The 16767-nt window shown below is 40.5% G+C and overlaps 1 protein-coding gene across 1 annotated transcript in view; it reads left to right on the top strand.

Annotated features, from left to right (window-relative positions):
* ttll11 (tubulin tyrosine ligase-like family, member 11) overlaps positions 1-14856 on the top strand; it is a 33245-nt gene extending 18389 nt beyond the window's left edge. The window contains exons 8-10 of the mRNA XM_041811789.1: positions 8462-8704; positions 10974-11080; positions 13400-14856. Of these exons, the coding sequence (XP_041667723.1) occupies positions 8462-8704; positions 10974-11080; positions 13400-13719 (670 nt within the window). The 3' untranslated portion in view covers positions 13720-14856. The remainder of the gene's footprint in view (positions 1-8461; positions 8705-10973; positions 11081-13399) is intronic.
* Positions 14857-16767: the final 1911 nt, after the last annotated feature.

The raw sequence follows: 16767 nt of genomic DNA, 5'->3' as shown, positions 1-16767 counted from the left end.
TGGCTGACTGGCCCTGCGTGCAGCCTAGCCATAAATCTCTTTTTGTGCTTTTTTTTTTTACCTCTCAATCTGTTTTTCTTCCATGACAAGAAGATTTACTGTTTCTATTCTGCCACCATCTCCATTTAGAGCCTCTCTCCCCCTTTCTTCTCCTTTGCCTCCTCCTAAGATTATCCTCTGTATCAGATGTTTGATACGCTTTGTCCTGCAAGTGAGAAAGATGTCTTCTCAGGGATAAAACGTGCTTAACTATTGTACTCATGAACACATCATATTAATATAATGCGCCTATCATATTTTTAATCCATGTTCTTCCCACATTGCTTTATTTTTAATGAGCTAGAAGCAGCAGAGCTACTTACAGTTCTTGGATTACTATATCATAATACAGTACATACACTCTTTTTGAACTAATTCTTATGTACATTCTTTAAAATACCCCAAATCTCTTAATCTAATACCCTAAATGCTTATGTACATTTAGATATCAAGGCTTTAACAACCTTAAAAGTCTTTTCTGTTTTCATCCCCTATTGCCACAAAAAGAATTATGGTCCCATGGTATGTCAGTTCTATTATTCCATTGTTATTTATTTATAGCAGGCCTATTTTGTTTTTGTTTTTTGTTTTTTGTTTTTTTTCCATATGACCTCGTCATTTAAAGGGTTTGTTTGATTATTCAGAGCAGCTATGTTTATCCCTCTCTCCCTGGTTCTTAAACTTGCACGGTGTTGTTCCCATTCTTTGGATATCAGCCATGTAGGTTTTAGAGTAAGACCAAAAAACATTAAAAAACTTTGAACCACATGAAGCAAGCAAGACAGATCTGAAAAGATGCATTCTGTCTCATTAACACACCTTTCAGGACTCCACTTAGGCATACAGGCTTATAAATACATGGGCATCTAAAAAAATTTAAGAATCTCAAAAAATTAGAATGTCATGAGAGTAGCATTTCCATATATTCTAGATTCATCTCAAACAAAGTGAAACCTATAAGACTTTTATTTTTTTGATCTTGATGATTATGGCTTACAGCTCACACAAGTCTGAAATCCACTCCCTCAGAATGTTAAAATATTGTGTAAAGTCCAATTTGCAAAGGTTTCATGAGCCTGTATTCTCCCACTCTGGTTCAGTACACACAACCACAATCATGGGGAAGACTGCTGACTTGACTTTTGTCCAGAAGATGATCATTGACACCCTACAGAGGAGGGTAAGCCACAGAAGGTCACTGCTGAAAAGGGAGGTTGTTCACTGAGTGGTATCAAAGCATATTCATGGAAACCTGACTAGAAGAAGGAGCACAAGCAACAGGGATGAGCTCAGCCTTCAGTGGACTGTCAAACAAAGCAGATTCAAGAACTTAGGGGAGCTTTACAAGGAGTGGACTGAGGCTGGAGTTAGTGGATCAAGAGTCACCACACAGACGAGTCCAGGAAATGGGCAATAAGTGTTGTGCTCCACAGACGTTATAAGCTGCTCAGTGGTCCAAAGTCCTGATTTCAGATGAAAGTAATTTTTAAATTTCATTTGGAGAATCAAGGTCCTAGAGTCTGGAGGAAGATCAGAGAGGTGCAGAATCCAAGGTGCTTGTACAATGTTTTTAGTTTCCACAGTCAGTGATGGTTTGGGGTGCCATGTCATCTGCTGCTGTTGGTCCACTGGTCTTTGTCAAGTCCAGAGTCAAAGCTGGCAGCATCTACCAGGAGATTTTAGAGACCTTCATGCTTCCATCAGTTGAGAAGCTTTGTGGAGATTCTGATTTCTTTTTCCAGCAAGACTTGGCACCTGTCCACAGTGAAGCCAAAACTACCAGAAACTGTTTTGCTGATCGTGTTATTGCTGTGTTTGATTGGCCAGCCAACTAGTCTCATCTTAACCCCATAGAGAATCTCTGGAGAAATGTCAAGAGGAAGATGAAAAACACTAGACTGAACAGTCCAGACAAGCTGAAGGCTGCTTTCAGAGCAACCTTGGCTTCATAACAACCCAGCAGTGCCACGGACTGATCGCCTCCATTCATAGATAAAGGAATTTGTGTGTAAGGAGCTCCAACAAGTTACTGAGTGAATAAATTAGCATTCTCAGCACTAAGTAGCATTTAGCAAAGTTACGGTAAGAAAAAACTTCTCTTAACTGAGCAGAAACTTGGAGCAGGACCAGAGTCATGCTGAACAGCCATCTGCAAAAGCTGTGTGGTGTTATAAAGGGATAGAGGGAGAGCAGAAAGAGAGAAGATTTTACACGTTAATGTATGACTCATTAGTTGAATGACAAAAAAGAATTATTTAACATTTAGTTAAACCTTTAGATCACCAGTCAAATCAGTTTTCCCCAAAGTATACTGGTTCCACCTTCTCAAATTAGAATATTTTCTGTTAATTTTCTCCTGTGATTTAATCAGATTTACTTTGGTTTTCATTGAGAAGACTCAAGCTGCTTTTTTACTGTCAAATATCTATTGTTCAGCTCTAGTAATACTCCATCTTAGGGAGGGCAAAGAAAAAGTTCTGAACATCATTATGGGAAGCTAACTAAAACATACTTCACAGATGGTCTACCAGAAAGTGAATGAATATGATGTTGTGGTCATTGACAGCTGTTGTGCAGTGGGATGGATGGGATTCAATCATCCAGAACACAGAGTTTCAACTGAGTTCACCCCATATGATTTAACCTGAAGTGATTGAGAGATGAACAGACACACAATACGAACTTACAGCTGAGTAGAGGAAAAATGGGTGGCTATTTAAAGGAATCAGAGAGAGAGCTTATGTAAGAAGGAGAAGTTAATATAAAATGGCAGAACAAAAGGGGGGAAAGTGACATTTTGGAGAAAAGGGGAAAGAGATAAATGAGGAGAAAGCTGTGATGGTATCAGTGACTCTCAGACATGTTCTTTTCTCACCCAGCTCATTAATCCTGTGTTAAATGTCGCTGAGGTTGATTTATGAGCCATTATGAGAGGAGAAGTGTTAGTGTGGGTGAACAAAAAGGCTGAATTTCATCTGCACACATACCTTAAAATAAAGTGAGAGACACTGAAACAAAAGCATCATCTGCATAAAAGGAAATGATTTGTGCAGAGGTGGTTTGAGAGCAATTCAAGGCAACTGAGGTTTAAAGCATTTGTTCAGAACTCTGACTTTCTAACAGGAACCAACCTTAACAGTTGAAATGTTCACATTTCCATAAAATGTGAACAGATAGAAATAGATGTAGGGTTTTTAATCCCATGATCAGTAAAACAAATCAGAATTAACCATAAAGTGACCACAAAATTTTTATGTGTTTGAAATCTCTAATTTTAAAGGAGAGTTTCAAAGACCTCCAGAACCTTTAGCAGAAATCTAGTTCATATTGGCCTCAAAAAGTTCTTGGGGTCCATTATAAAAAAAAGACTATTATTCATGTCTCTTAATGACTTTCACCATTTCTAACTGACTTAATTTCTCCCTTTTAACTTGTTGACAGCCAAAAATGTAAGGTCAAAAACCCACTCAGTGATGTGTTATTTCTGCAAAAACAGGGCCTTCCAGAGATGTGCTGTGCTGTTTACAGGTTTGTCTTGGAGTAGCCATCTTTAGCACATTAGAAATATATTCTTTGATCTCTAATTGTGCAGATATATTTTTTATTTTTTTGTGAAAATTACTTCCTGTTCAAAGACAAGGCTTCTGTTTTATTCTTATCAGTTCAACCTAACCCAAATAAGGTGGAGAAACTAAAATGCATCTTAACAAAAGCTTGAGTGTCAGGAGGATATAGGAAGCTGAAAAGAAGAAAAAAACTGCAGATAATGATGGGCAGTTAAAAAAAAAAAAGTTCAAGAGCAAGCATGATGAAAAGTGGAACTCACACCAAATTGCACTTCATAATACATTAATCCTAATCTTTAGGGGTATTTTGTATTTTACCAATATATTTAATAAATGCCAAATAACTAGTGGCGAAAGGTGTATTCCCAGCTCTTGTGTTAACAGAAACACAAAACGTGGGTTTTAATGGCACTCTTTTGGCGCTAAACAAATGATGCTTAGCATTAGTTAATGCAGGACAGGTAGTGGCCCAGCTGATACCAATTATCGCCTCCCAGCTCCCACAGCCAATCACAGTTCTTTCTGTCAGCACAGCGGTGTATTCCAAAATGACGTACTTCTCACTAATTAGAAAATGAGGTGTTAGCACTCAAAAGTGTCCTTTTAGTTTTATTGAGGCAAGGCACAACCGACGCATTTTGACTTATGGTCTTTTTCAGCATCAATATTTGCTTTCTCTGTGTTCTTCCCACTAATCCCTGCTTGCGTTAATGCAGATGCACCACACTGCTGCTGATGGCAAAGCTTTACCTTCTCCACCCCAGCCTCCTCCTTTATAGCATAAAGCCTTTTGCACCCTCATATTCAGATTCACAGATAGATTGTTTCTGAACTAATTTTATTGTATTCACTATGCATTGTCATTAATGTATCCATCCATATGGGGGTATCCAGCTATGCTCTCCCTGGAAAGTCGATGCAGTTGCTCAACTAACCCAGCAGAGCCTTCTCCGCCAAGTAAAACTGTATATCCATTTTGCAATGAAATGGTTAAATCTATGATGGGAGTGTTTCTAGCTAAAAAGATAATTTTGGCCATATGAGGGATGCACAAGGAAATTATGAAAAAATAATGGTAAAGGGACATTGTTATTGGGGACAAAAGCAAACTTTATGGCAAAAAGTTTCTCATTTGTTCTTTTAGCAACCTTACTGCTCATTTTAAGTTAAATCTTGGCCACTGTGTTATTATAAGTTTTAAAAAAACAAACCATTTTTGCCTAGTATTTGGGTCTCTTGTTGTTTCTTTGACTTTTTTTTTTTTTTAATTTAAAATTAGCCTACATTGCTATTTGCCGTTTTTACCAGCTAGCTTCTTTGGCTGCATATGAGAATGGAACCAAGAGATCTCTAAAAGTAAACCAAAATTACAAAGTTGCAGTGAGCTTTAGACTTGCTGTAAGGCAGCGGTAAAGCTGGTGGAAGAACAAGATATCAAACATTCTCTTAAGGTTCATAACTTTGAGCTGCTTTTTCATATTGTCACATTTAGATGTCATTAATCTACAACACTAGTATTAAAAGATAGAGGTTATTGTCCCTTTTAAATTTGTGTGAATGGAAACCATTGAGTTTTAATCTTTTGCCCACACAAAAGGTTTATTTTTACTGAAGGGAATATGTTTGCTTTGTGCCTTTTATATGACTCAAGAACTAAGAAGGCAACAAATTCAGGTCTTAGAAATTCAGTCAAGTGAGTGGACAGTCATCTGAATTTCTTTTCATTTGCCTCCCTGAAAGACTTTCACCAGCTTGGAGGAAAAAAAAGCTTTGAAGATTTATTCACCAGGACAGAAATAGCGTTTATGCAGGGTAATGACAGCTGAATCAGGGCCCGGTCCTCATCGCTGCACTCAGCTAACATTTGGCAGCGGGCCTCTGTATGTCTTTTTAATAACCTGCCATTCTTCACCTTTTAGCCTCTCACTTCACCTCCATCATTTCCTTCTCTCCGTCTGTTTGGAGACATCCTCCTCACTGTCTGTCTGCCTGTCAGCGTCTGTTGAAGACGTGTCCGTTTTTAGCCAAGGCTGTCCTGTCTAAACAGATGTGGGTGGTCCCTCTGGCAGCTGAGGGATGATTGATTCTGTAAAACATTTAGCAGAGCTCTCTTGGTGCCATTCACACTGCTTACTAATTCATGGAGAAGAAACTGTCTCATAAAAGTCAACAGTGCCATGCCCCCTCCATGTGGATGTTTCTCTTTGCATGACTGTAGAAGTCATCCTGAAAGGACTTTTAACAATGGATGGTTTTCATACAAAAGACTCATTTAAGGTCATTTTACTCTTCTAACTCCTAAAACTGATAAATGTAATAGGTTCTGACCTGTAGTACACAGGTACAGCAGGATTAGGAAGAGAGGGAAGGAAATGTCAGTCAAGATCATTGAGTACATTTCATCCCATTTCTCGGAGTTTAAATTGTCCAGAATGCATGACTTCCTATCGTACTGATAATGCATCATGGATGCTGCACCTCTTCGGTAAAAGCAAAGTTTGATAGTTTGTCAGGAAGTGAGAGGGGAAAAGAGAAAACAAATGAAGTGTGACTGAAAGGTTGGCAAAAAGGGGATCTTCTCCAGCGAAGCTGGATCTATCTTGCATCAGGGCTGAACGATATTAGGAAAACTGACATTGTGATATTTTCTATGGTGAATATTGACATTTTTGTAATTTAAAAAGGAAATTTTACCAGATTAATAATTGTCTCTAAATATACAGTACTGTGCAGAAGTGTAAGGCATGTTTGGGCCAGAAAATTTAGGCTAAAGCTGTCGATATGGCAAGCCAGCCACCATCAGGCAGGACGGAGGATTGACACAACCCCAGTTGTGCTCTGGATGTCCTTTCATTTCACCAGAGGCATGGGGAAATTATCTGTTTAAAAGATAATCATGTCCACACAGTAAGGGCAGTGTAAGGGGGGATTTCACAAGTAAGCACGGCCTAGAGTACTGTCCAGGCAGGTAGAAGGGTTGCCAGGAGCCCCTGATAGGGCTGTGGTAATCCAATGGCCCAAAAAAACGCTAGCAGGGGTGAAAAGCCCTGACCAAAGAGGTGCCATCCAGCTTGACCTTGGTTGCAGAGCAACACAGATATGTTGACATGTGTCAGCCTTTACTCTGCTTCCACTACTTCTTCCTACTTCATTGCAGACTTCCTAAATCAACCACGACTAGTGCCATTTAAAATAGACTGGCATTGAAATGCATTGAAAGCAGCCCCACATTAAAAGGGAACAGGTTATTATTTGAGTGTGCATGGTCGGCCCAGCTGCAGGGGGAAAATGCAGAAGCAGCATCCACTTGCATGAATGATGAGCTGCTTCTGCAACAATGCAGAATTGCCATGACTGCATGACATTTTCAACACCAGTCATCTATATGCTTTAAAGTAAGCAGTGGCTCATCCCTGCTGTTAACAGGCTCTGTAGGTACTTGCAGTATAAACAAGCACCAAGATGAGGTACTGCTCATAGCTGGCATACACTCAGCTAAAAAGATCAACCTCATACTGAGCATCTGCCTCAAGCCTAATGCCGGTGTATCTGCGATGGCAGCAGTGTTACCTGTCGCCTGTATGTCTTTATATGCAGACGACACACAGACTCTGCATGTACAGGTCTTTAAATGCTCATGGGGATATTGGGTACATTTTTAGAGCAGAAATTAGTAAATGACATCACATGCTTTCGGTCACATGACTAATATTTCATGTCCAGTGATGTGACAGTATCATTCAGCCCTATCTCACATAGTCATTGTAGTTAAATCCAAGGTGTGTGTCCTGAGCCCTTATCACACATGCACTCTTTTCGGGAAACCTTTTCAGAGAATTTCCTGACTCACTTCTTCAAACTTGTCCCTCAAGTTTTCCCTCCCAGGAAGTTTAAAGCTTGCATGCAAGGGGAGGAGTAAAGGGAAAATCCTGGGCTATGCCAACTATTTGTGCTCACACATGCAGCTCACATAGGTAAACTCTGAAGATTTTCCTGGAGTTTTGTACAAGTGAGAATAGGGCTTCACTGACTTATCCAGAATTCTAAATTTTCTGACCTAAAATATTAACCTAGAAGAAAAAAATTATAGATATTTCCTCCACAAATATATCCATGTGTTACATTGTATTATTTACGACCTCCTTAATATATTTACCAAATATTGTTTAATTTCCCAGATTGCCAACTATATTTGGCACCACTCAGTCAACTAGATGAGTATCCCCCTTTGCTGTGTATGCCTTGTGTTAAGTTTTGTGCAGAGTTTCTGAGTGCTCTGCAGGAGATCAGAAGGACAAAGATATACGTGGATATGTATCTCCATAAATGCATTGATTGAGATACAATATCTCAGTTGAGCCGGTATGCAAACGTTCCAAATGTGGCCCCTTATGATGCGTTTCGGACCTGTTTGTCCTGTCCTGTGCAACGCCTGGGGAGCTCAAGCTGAAATCTAGATTTTCATTTTTTAACCATAAATATTACAGTCCTAATTTCTCCCTCTGACAGCCTCACTCTTACAGTTCCCGCTTGCCCAACCAGACCTAAAGTGCAGGTTCAAGTGGAAGCTTGGCATATTTTTCTCCCTAGGATGATGCTCTCTTTGTAACTCAGCTGACAAAAGCTCCTTGAGATTCCCCTGCAGAACTCAAGGCTTTTTCTCAGCTCTGTTGTTTGACACCACAAAAAAGTGAATTTAGCTACTATTGTGGCCTTGAAGCCTTCAGAGGGGCCTGTTCGATGCTCTGTCAGCCTGCAAGTAAATTTAAAATCTTTGTCATAGATTTACAGTGCAGTCCAGTTTCTAACAATCCTCGCCTTCTGTTCTTTTTTCCCTTATCAATATATGACTGCAGTTCTCAGCCAAGGTCTGGTGGGACTGATCAGGGAGAGGAGATTCCCATGGAGCCGGAGACACAAGCGAGGAGCCCAGATGAAGGAGCTCTTCCCTCTCTATGTCTGAAGCAGGTTTACCCCAAATACACCAAGCAGTTCAACTACCTGAGGCTGGTGGAGCGGACAGCAGCTCTCTTCATACGCTTCCTCGGGGTCAAAGGAAACATGCGTCTGGGCCCCACTGCCTTTCGAACCTTCATCAGGTAGGAATAACATGAGTCTGAGTGGTCTGTTTTAAAGGGAAAGTTCTTTCTTCTTTTTTTTTTTTTTTTTTTGAGGTGATGCCAGAGTACTAATCTAGGCTGCTGCCAAAGCTACAAATTGTGCTGATTTAACTCTGCAGTAAGGTAACACAATGCAACACATACTGATATTCTCCTATATTCTAATTTTTTTGGTGTACACAAAATCTTAACATTCATTTTTGGCTGTGATTTTATGGTATGCAGATGATGATCTTCTATATCATGAAAACAGCCTGTATTATTTTCATATAGAAGTTACAGTCATGTGCATAATTTTTCTGCGCAGTACTATGTTTCTCTATGCAATAATGAGAATTTGACATTTCTAGTTTTTCACATTAATATCAATGCTACATGCAGTTTGATTAAACTCACTCTGTCAACAAACAAGAAGAAAAGAGCAGTCTGGCAATCTAAGAGCATTAAGTAGCTTCATTACATGCATTAGGATTACATCATCCATAGTCATAGTCAATGAGAGAACTAAGACCAGCTCTGCTGCAGTACGCCTCTCCTCCATCAGAGCTCCAGGAGTCTGGAGTCCTCTGCGGCAGATACGCAACACTTCCAGTTTTTCCAGATGCCGGACCACTGCAACCTTGCAAAGCAGATGGATACGTCCGTTTCTGTGTTTCTTACTGGCAAATCCATTTTGCAAAGCTCCCGTTTGGGCCCGGTTGAAAAGTGACAGGACCAATCAGCAACAAGGGGGAGTTCTCTCGGGCGCGGCAGAGTCGTGACGTAAGCAAGCAGCAACAAGAGGCCAGTGCAGATATGGCAAAAGACTTTAGTGGGGATGCTCCTAAAGCGTCAGTTTTATCAGAAATTGACGACATTTCTTCGTTAAAATAAGAACAAAGAACAGCACTAAGTTGTTTTCTTTTCAATAACGTCAAACGTCATGTACTGACATGTCTACAGTCTCCATGGTTTGCATTATGCAATCCTGCATGGATTTACTCCTCGGTAGCAGCTACTTCATGTGTTTTGTTGCTCTGTTTGGCCCGTTAAGATGTGACAGAACATTTATCCAATCACCCTCCGAGTTCTTTTTCAAAGGCTCTGCCCTTTCCCAAACGCTGTCTAAGAGTGGTTTACCAATGTAGCACGGAGAAGATAGAGCAAGGTAGGAAGTTTCCCCGAAACCAAATTAAAATATCTGGTTATTTCACAATAAAATACTCTGTGTTTTTGTTTATTTAAATACATCAACAAAATGTCATAATGGGGTGTAGCTGAGCCCAGAGTCAACAGGTCGGAGGGACAAGAAGAATACGTAATGTTTATCTCGATTGTATATCTCAAACACATTCTAGTAAACTGACTGAGCACTTTTATGTATAAATAGATTACTTACCCACAGTAGAAGCACAAAAATGAGGCATAACAAGTCTACCCTTTTCCAACTTCTGCAGTTCAGAACAAAAGCTTCGCATGTGTTTATGTTTTTATAGCACATCCTGTAATTATCGTGTGAACTCCTGTTTGGTGGTGCTGCTCAAACGCAGTCGGTAGTGTTGACAGATGGCGAGGCAAGCAGTGGGAACTGCAGACCAGAGACTGATCCATTGGAAGTCTTGGGTTACTTGCTGTGAATTTTTCTGCTGTATTAACACATCGGCTCACACCTAATCACGGATAAATTTTGCAAGCAGGCTGACAAGAAAATGTCAGGCTTTTTGCATTCACACGTGCAACTTAACCAGAAGTTTGGGGATTTTTTTGAGTATTGTGCATGTGTGAAAACACCATCAAACACAGGTGTTAGCACACATAGTGTCCTTCTCGTTGACTGGTTGGACTTGCTTCCAAACAAATCTTCACTGGAGTAAAAGGTGCTACATTTCGCAGCTGCAGCCAATTAGCCACTAAGGCTGTAAGCTTAGATTACTAATTAATGAGCAGTGCGGTGAAGGCATACAAACTTGCCTACTTGGGGTCCTTTAAGATGCTGATGTGGTCCTTACTGTTTAATAAACACACAACAGTTGTGTAGCATATGGCTTTAAGCTTTTAGGCTAATGTATTTACCAGCCTGTTGTCCCTGCTAGGGCTCAGCCTGCCAGCTGCTGTCAATCAAACACTCCTAAAGCTGAGATTTAAATAAAGATTTTGTGATATTTTACTACAAATGCCTGCCCTTTCATTTAATTATTCAAATTAATCAACTGCAGCCCACTCAGGCTGGTCTTTGCCTACATAATGGTTAATAAAATGTGTTTTTCAGGACCTGTAAGCTGAGCAACAGCAACTTCACCATGGCCTCAGTGGACATCCTCTACATCGACATCACACGCCGCTGGTCAGGAGCATCGCCTGACTCCAGAGAAGCAGGTAGGGCTCTCACAGAAGCAGAACAAAACCACACAACATGAAGAGGATGGAGAGCAGAGTATCCTTGAGACAGGGAGCAAATAACATGCTCGGGGATAATTGCGTGTCATTCTTTGTCAGTTTCCCTCTGACATGGCGCTGCTGTAATTGAAATGAGCTGAGATCACAGTGTGACAGCAGAGAGAGTATCCGACATGAATAATTCACTCGTTGCACCTTGTGAGGAATGTTTGCGAGGAGAAGAGGATGGATGGATGGAGATCACATGGAGCGGGATGGAAGGGCCTGTACAGAGGAGACCGTGGGCTGAATTTAGATGGAGCTCATACGTATTCAGGGATCAGGGTCTGTTATTTCTGTGTGTGCATCAGAGGATTCAGGAGAGTTGAGAACAGGTGGAAAAGTTTAGATTATAAATTAAAGATTACTTTAAGGAAAAGCTACTGTGGCTGGGGTATGCTGCAAAGTTTTCACAAGAACATGTGAAGACATTTATCAAAATCCTGCCTTCACTTCCCATGTGACGAATACTTCTTTCTCACCAGTGCTAGGTCCAGTGTGAACTAGCGTCTTTGTTTTGGTTCATTAATAATGTTGGCCTTCCTCCTCTGGTTAAAAAATAAACAAAGCTGCACATGAAATTATTGAGGAGAGTATAAGAGGAAAAAGGTGCTGGTTCTGTGTTTTTGTTAAACCTGAAAATCAGTAACTTTTTTGCATATTAATACTGCTATTGAGTCTCAAAAGTTCTTTGCTGTTATATCATTTTATCTTATCACTGCTACAAAAACGGCAGCAGATAGTGCAGATGAAATATTTTCAACGCCTTGGATTTTTGACCCTTTTATTGATTTTAGAAATAAATCGTGATTGAAATCTTTTATTTATTTTTTTATTTTTTTAAAGTGCAAAAAAACTCTTAAATGTAAAAGTTATAACAGATTTCTCTAAAGTAATATCAATGAAATACAAATATTTAGGGTTAAAATAAGTGACTGCATTAATATATACCCCCTTTTAAGTCACTGTTATTCAGTATTCCTGGCTACCATTACACCATGAAGATAGAAGAACACTCAAGCAACTCAGAGAAAAGGTTATTAAACGGTATAAGTCATGGGATGGTTACAAAAAAATGTCCAAGGCACTGAGCATCCCTTGAGTTCAGTTAAATCCTTTATCAAGAAATGAAAGGAATATGGCACATGTGTAAATCTGCCTAGATCAAGCCACCCTCACAAACTGACCATGCAAGAAGGAGACTAGTGAGAGAGGCCACCAAGACACCTATGACTACTCTGTAGGAGTCTGATTAAATATGCACTAGAGTTCACCAGAGGGCATGTTGGAGACTCCATGGTCAAGTAGGAGAAAGTTTTTTGGTCTGATGAGACTAAAATGGTGCTTTTTGGCCACTATGTTTCGCAGACACCAAACCCTGCACATCACCACAAGCACACCATCTCTACTGTGAAGCTTGTTGGTGGCAGCATCATGCTGTGGGGATGCTTCTTGGCAGCCAGCCTTTGAAGGTTGTAGAAGGTGAGGGTAAAATGAGCAAAAAATGTTGCAAAATATAGGAAAATCCTGAAGGACAATTCTTGTTCAGTCTACAAGAGGACTATGACTTGGGAGAAGGTTTATTTTCCAGTAGGACAATGACCTAAATGATAGTGAAAGCTAAACAGAAATGGTTTAAAGACAACAAGGTGAATGTTCTGGAGGAGTCGAGTCAAATCCCAGATGTCAATCTAATAGAGGTTTTCTGGCTTTATTTAGAAAGTGCTGTTCATACCCGATCCCTGTGCAGCCTGACTTGAAGGGGGTGAATATTTATGCAGTCACTAATTTAAAAATTACATATTTTTGTTTAATTGACATTACTTTATACAAGTGTGTCTTCACTTTAACATTAAAGAAGTTATTTTTGTCATTTTTTATGAAAATGTAAAACATCCACAGGGGTGAATAATTTTTATAGGCTGTATAAAATAATTTGTAGTTCAGCAGACCAGCATGAGAACATGTCAAGCAAAACTGAGGCCTGAATTGCTTGGAATTATTCAAATATGCTGCCAGTGTAGAGCAAACTTTCTGAGGTTTCTTCAATTAAGATAAAGATCTTATCTGAGAAAGCATAATTAAATGTTGCATAAATTAATTGTATGAAGGTATTATTGACTCGACAAATACAGCTGGTGAGATTGAGGTTTTGTGCTGAAGTGATGTCAGTGGCTGTTGTGGTGTAATTATTAAGTTATTCATTGAAATCTTCTCTGTCTGTCCAGGCTCAGCTGAAATAGCTCTTCTGTTTTTCAGGTATGGGTCTCCAGGCCTTCGTTGAAGCCTTTTTCTACCTGGCAGCTCGCAGGTTCAAATCCCTGTCTCTGAGGGAGCAGGTCCTGTCCCTGCTGGAGCTGTGCGAGGCTCAGCTCGAGTCTCAGTCGAGCGTCGAGGACCGACGCTCGGTGAGCTGCAGCCGGGCGCTGACACGAGCCGTCAGGACCCAGACGCTCGGCGTGACGGGCGCCAACCCTCAGCCCCAATCCCCCACTCCTCTGAGGAGAGCTGCCAGCCAGGACTATCGCCTGCACCAGAAGCTCAAACCGCGCACACTCAGGGCCAACGTGGAGAACTGATGGACGCCTTCTCCACGGGAGCGGGAAGATTATCCATCTCTCCTCTTAAGAGATGGATGATGGGAGCTGAGAAGAGGGCTAGCTTGACCCCTGCTGGCTGACTAGCAGGAGCTCTCCTCTCAGCTTGATTGCTTTTTTTCCAGAGGAGGAAGATGTCTGCAGGGGGAGCTGGAATGGAAATCAAACAAGAGATATGAGTTCATGAACCCTTTTTTTTTTTTAACTCTCCTCCTGCTGCGATCATACATGAACAGTTTGGTCCAATCAGGAGGAGGAGTCGTCTTCAGGGCAGCTATGTGCTTCCCTTCACCTTTATCTGGCAACTTAAACACTGACACCAACTTTCAGTTCAGGGAAACTTTAGCTTCTTCACGTTCATGCATTAACACTCATAAAGTAAAGGGTGTGAGGGAGTGACCTTACTAAGTGTATTATGACCTTGAATTTGCACAACTCTTTGAACTCAAACATTTGCACAGAGATGGATGTGAGGGTGACCGGGCAGCTTTTGTGTGGACCTATTATGCCTGTTGAAGTGTGTTTGTGTGCGCGTGTGTGCACTGTGCTGTACTTTATTCGTGTTTAGCTCAATAGTGAAAGCCTATTTACAGCCAGTGGCTCAGCTGTGCGCCCGAGCTCCGAGAGCCCATTAGTGACGAGTTAAGTGAACGAGTATTCAAAGGGAAAAGGCCACGACGCTGCTTATCCTCTCAGCTCAGCAGTCAGGCAGTTTGAAACCTCCAGCCAACATGTTTTTAGGATTTCCTCAAAGACACAACTGCCATCGAGAAGAAGCGATTTCAGACATGATTGCATGGCGCAGAATTTCTCAGCTTAAGCTTTGTATAAACCTTTTCAAAAGCCTGATTCCTTTGTTGGTTACATATAAAAACAAGGTAATAGACTGTTGTTTCAAATTACCACCGCTACAGATAATCTCAAACACTAATGCTTGAACTGTACATATTTTTCTTCTCACTCTAAGACAGTGATGCACAGATGGAGAAGTAAGAGGTTGCACTCAATAACACTGGTGTTCATGCAGTAGGTCTGACTTTTAAACTGCAGTATATTCAATAAATGTAAGGTTATTCAGATGGATCTAATTTAAAACACTGCTGCAAAAATAAAATTAACTTTGCTCTTCCAACTGAATCACTCTTTATTTATCTTTCAAATGCTTTAATCACAGTTTTAGGTATGGCAATTAAATAAAAGACCGTGCTTATGAGGGCAGTGTTATATATTCAAGGTTCAGCGTCTTTGGTTCAGCGTCTTTGGTTCACAGCTGGCTGCTGATTGAAGAGCATGCTTTTGCTTAGGCATTAGAAAATGATTAGCTTAAAAGTTTAGCAACACATTTGCTGGAAATTTTTGCAGAAAACAAACAAAATAGCAGCTGAGTCTTTTGCTACATCAAGCCAGGTGTTTGGGGAATACTGCAGGTCACATGAGTTCGTAGTAAGGTTTCGTAGTTGGCTTTTCTACCAAAAAATATGTGCCCCTGGCCCATCCACCAAAGTGTTAATTTTGGCAGCTATTTTTAATTTTAGTCTTATTCTTTATATAAAATGCATTTTAGTTTTAGTCACATTTTAGTCAATTCAATCTTTTTCAGGTTTAGTCGACGAAAACTCAAAACATTTTAGTCTAGTTTTAGTCCGTAAAAAGTCCTCACATATTAGTCTTTACTTTTAGTCCAAGCATTTATTTTCTTGCTTCAGTTTGGTACCAAATCATGGTAGTGTGTCCTCTGCACTCTGCCAAACCTGGGGTCCCTGCTTTCTAAAGCTGAGAGGCAGAAGAGCTACAGCTGCATTGTATTTTGACAGATTTACCCACAGTGGAGAAATATCACAGATTTTGAATGCGGAATGAAAACTTCATTACATTTTAGTCTAGTTTTAGTCATCTTGACGAAAACTAAACTTTTTGTCAAGTTTTAGTTCGTCATATTTTTGTTAGTCTTAGTCTAGTTTTTTTCTTTATAAAAAAAGGCTGTCAACAAGTCAGTTTTAGTGGACAAAATTAACATTGCTCCACAATCCCCTCAGGTACCAGAAAAATTCATTCCCTCCCCCCTCTTTCTCCACCTTTCAGAAAATGTGCTGAAACAAGCCGTTCTCAGATTTTCCCCCTGTAAGGTTTTTGATTGTGATAAACCTTAATATTGGATGAAGACCAGCGGAAGTGAAGCCTTTGAGAATGATGGTACCAGGCAGCAGGTTTCAGAGCTCTGAATCTTTCTTGTTTTCAATGAAGTGCATCAGAAATGTACAACTGATCCATTGTCTCTCCCACAGCAGCAGACTGCCAGATCTCACACACTCTCACTAACACAGGTGCTGCAGATTTAAGCTGAGCAGAGGCCCACTCTACCTGAACCCCTCCCCTTCTCTGATCTCACCTGGCCTCTCTCCCCTTTAGTGAGAAATCTGTTTATGTTAACCTATATTTACAATTAATCAACACATTGCAAAAGACTATTAATCAATAAAGAATAATCAAAATAACTAAATAACCCCAAACATTGTAAACTAAAGGCAGATATAACTAAACTTACCCCTCCCTCCTCCTCCCTGATCAAACCCAGCTCAACAAGGTGATTGGCAACTGCTATGTCCCGTTTACTGCATCCACGTGTGCACTCCATGTAGACACGCCCCCACAGGAAGTAAACCTCAAAGACAGGAAGAGTTAGGAGGGTTTACAAAATAAAAAACATTCTGTATCAATTAACTGAACTTGACAGTCTCTGCACTTTAGTGTGACCTTTACCTCAGTGAGGGGAGAGCTTTCCAGCTCCCTCACACCACCCACGATGTCATGTGGGGAGTTAGCCTCGCCCCCAGGTTTGGTCGGCCCTCCCTGCTTGGACAAAAGTCTCTCAGCTGAGAGGAGGATCAGGAGAGCCACATCCATTTCCTGAGAGGGGTGGAGTCAGACAGCTTATTAACATTTAAAGCTACAGACACAGAAACAGCTTGTTCTGAGCAGGGCTGAAACAGAGGAGATTTTAGATGTGCAAAAATCCAATACTAGAGTGTT

The sequence above is a fragment of the Cheilinus undulatus genome, linkage group 17, assembly GCF_018320785.1.
Source record: "Cheilinus undulatus linkage group 17, ASM1832078v1, whole genome shotgun sequence".
Lineage (NCBI taxonomy): Eukaryota > Metazoa > Chordata > Actinopteri > Labriformes > Labridae > Cheilinus > Cheilinus undulatus.
The sequence above is the reverse complement of the archived record's forward strand: the minus strand, read 5'-3'. Positions and strand labels throughout refer to the sequence as shown.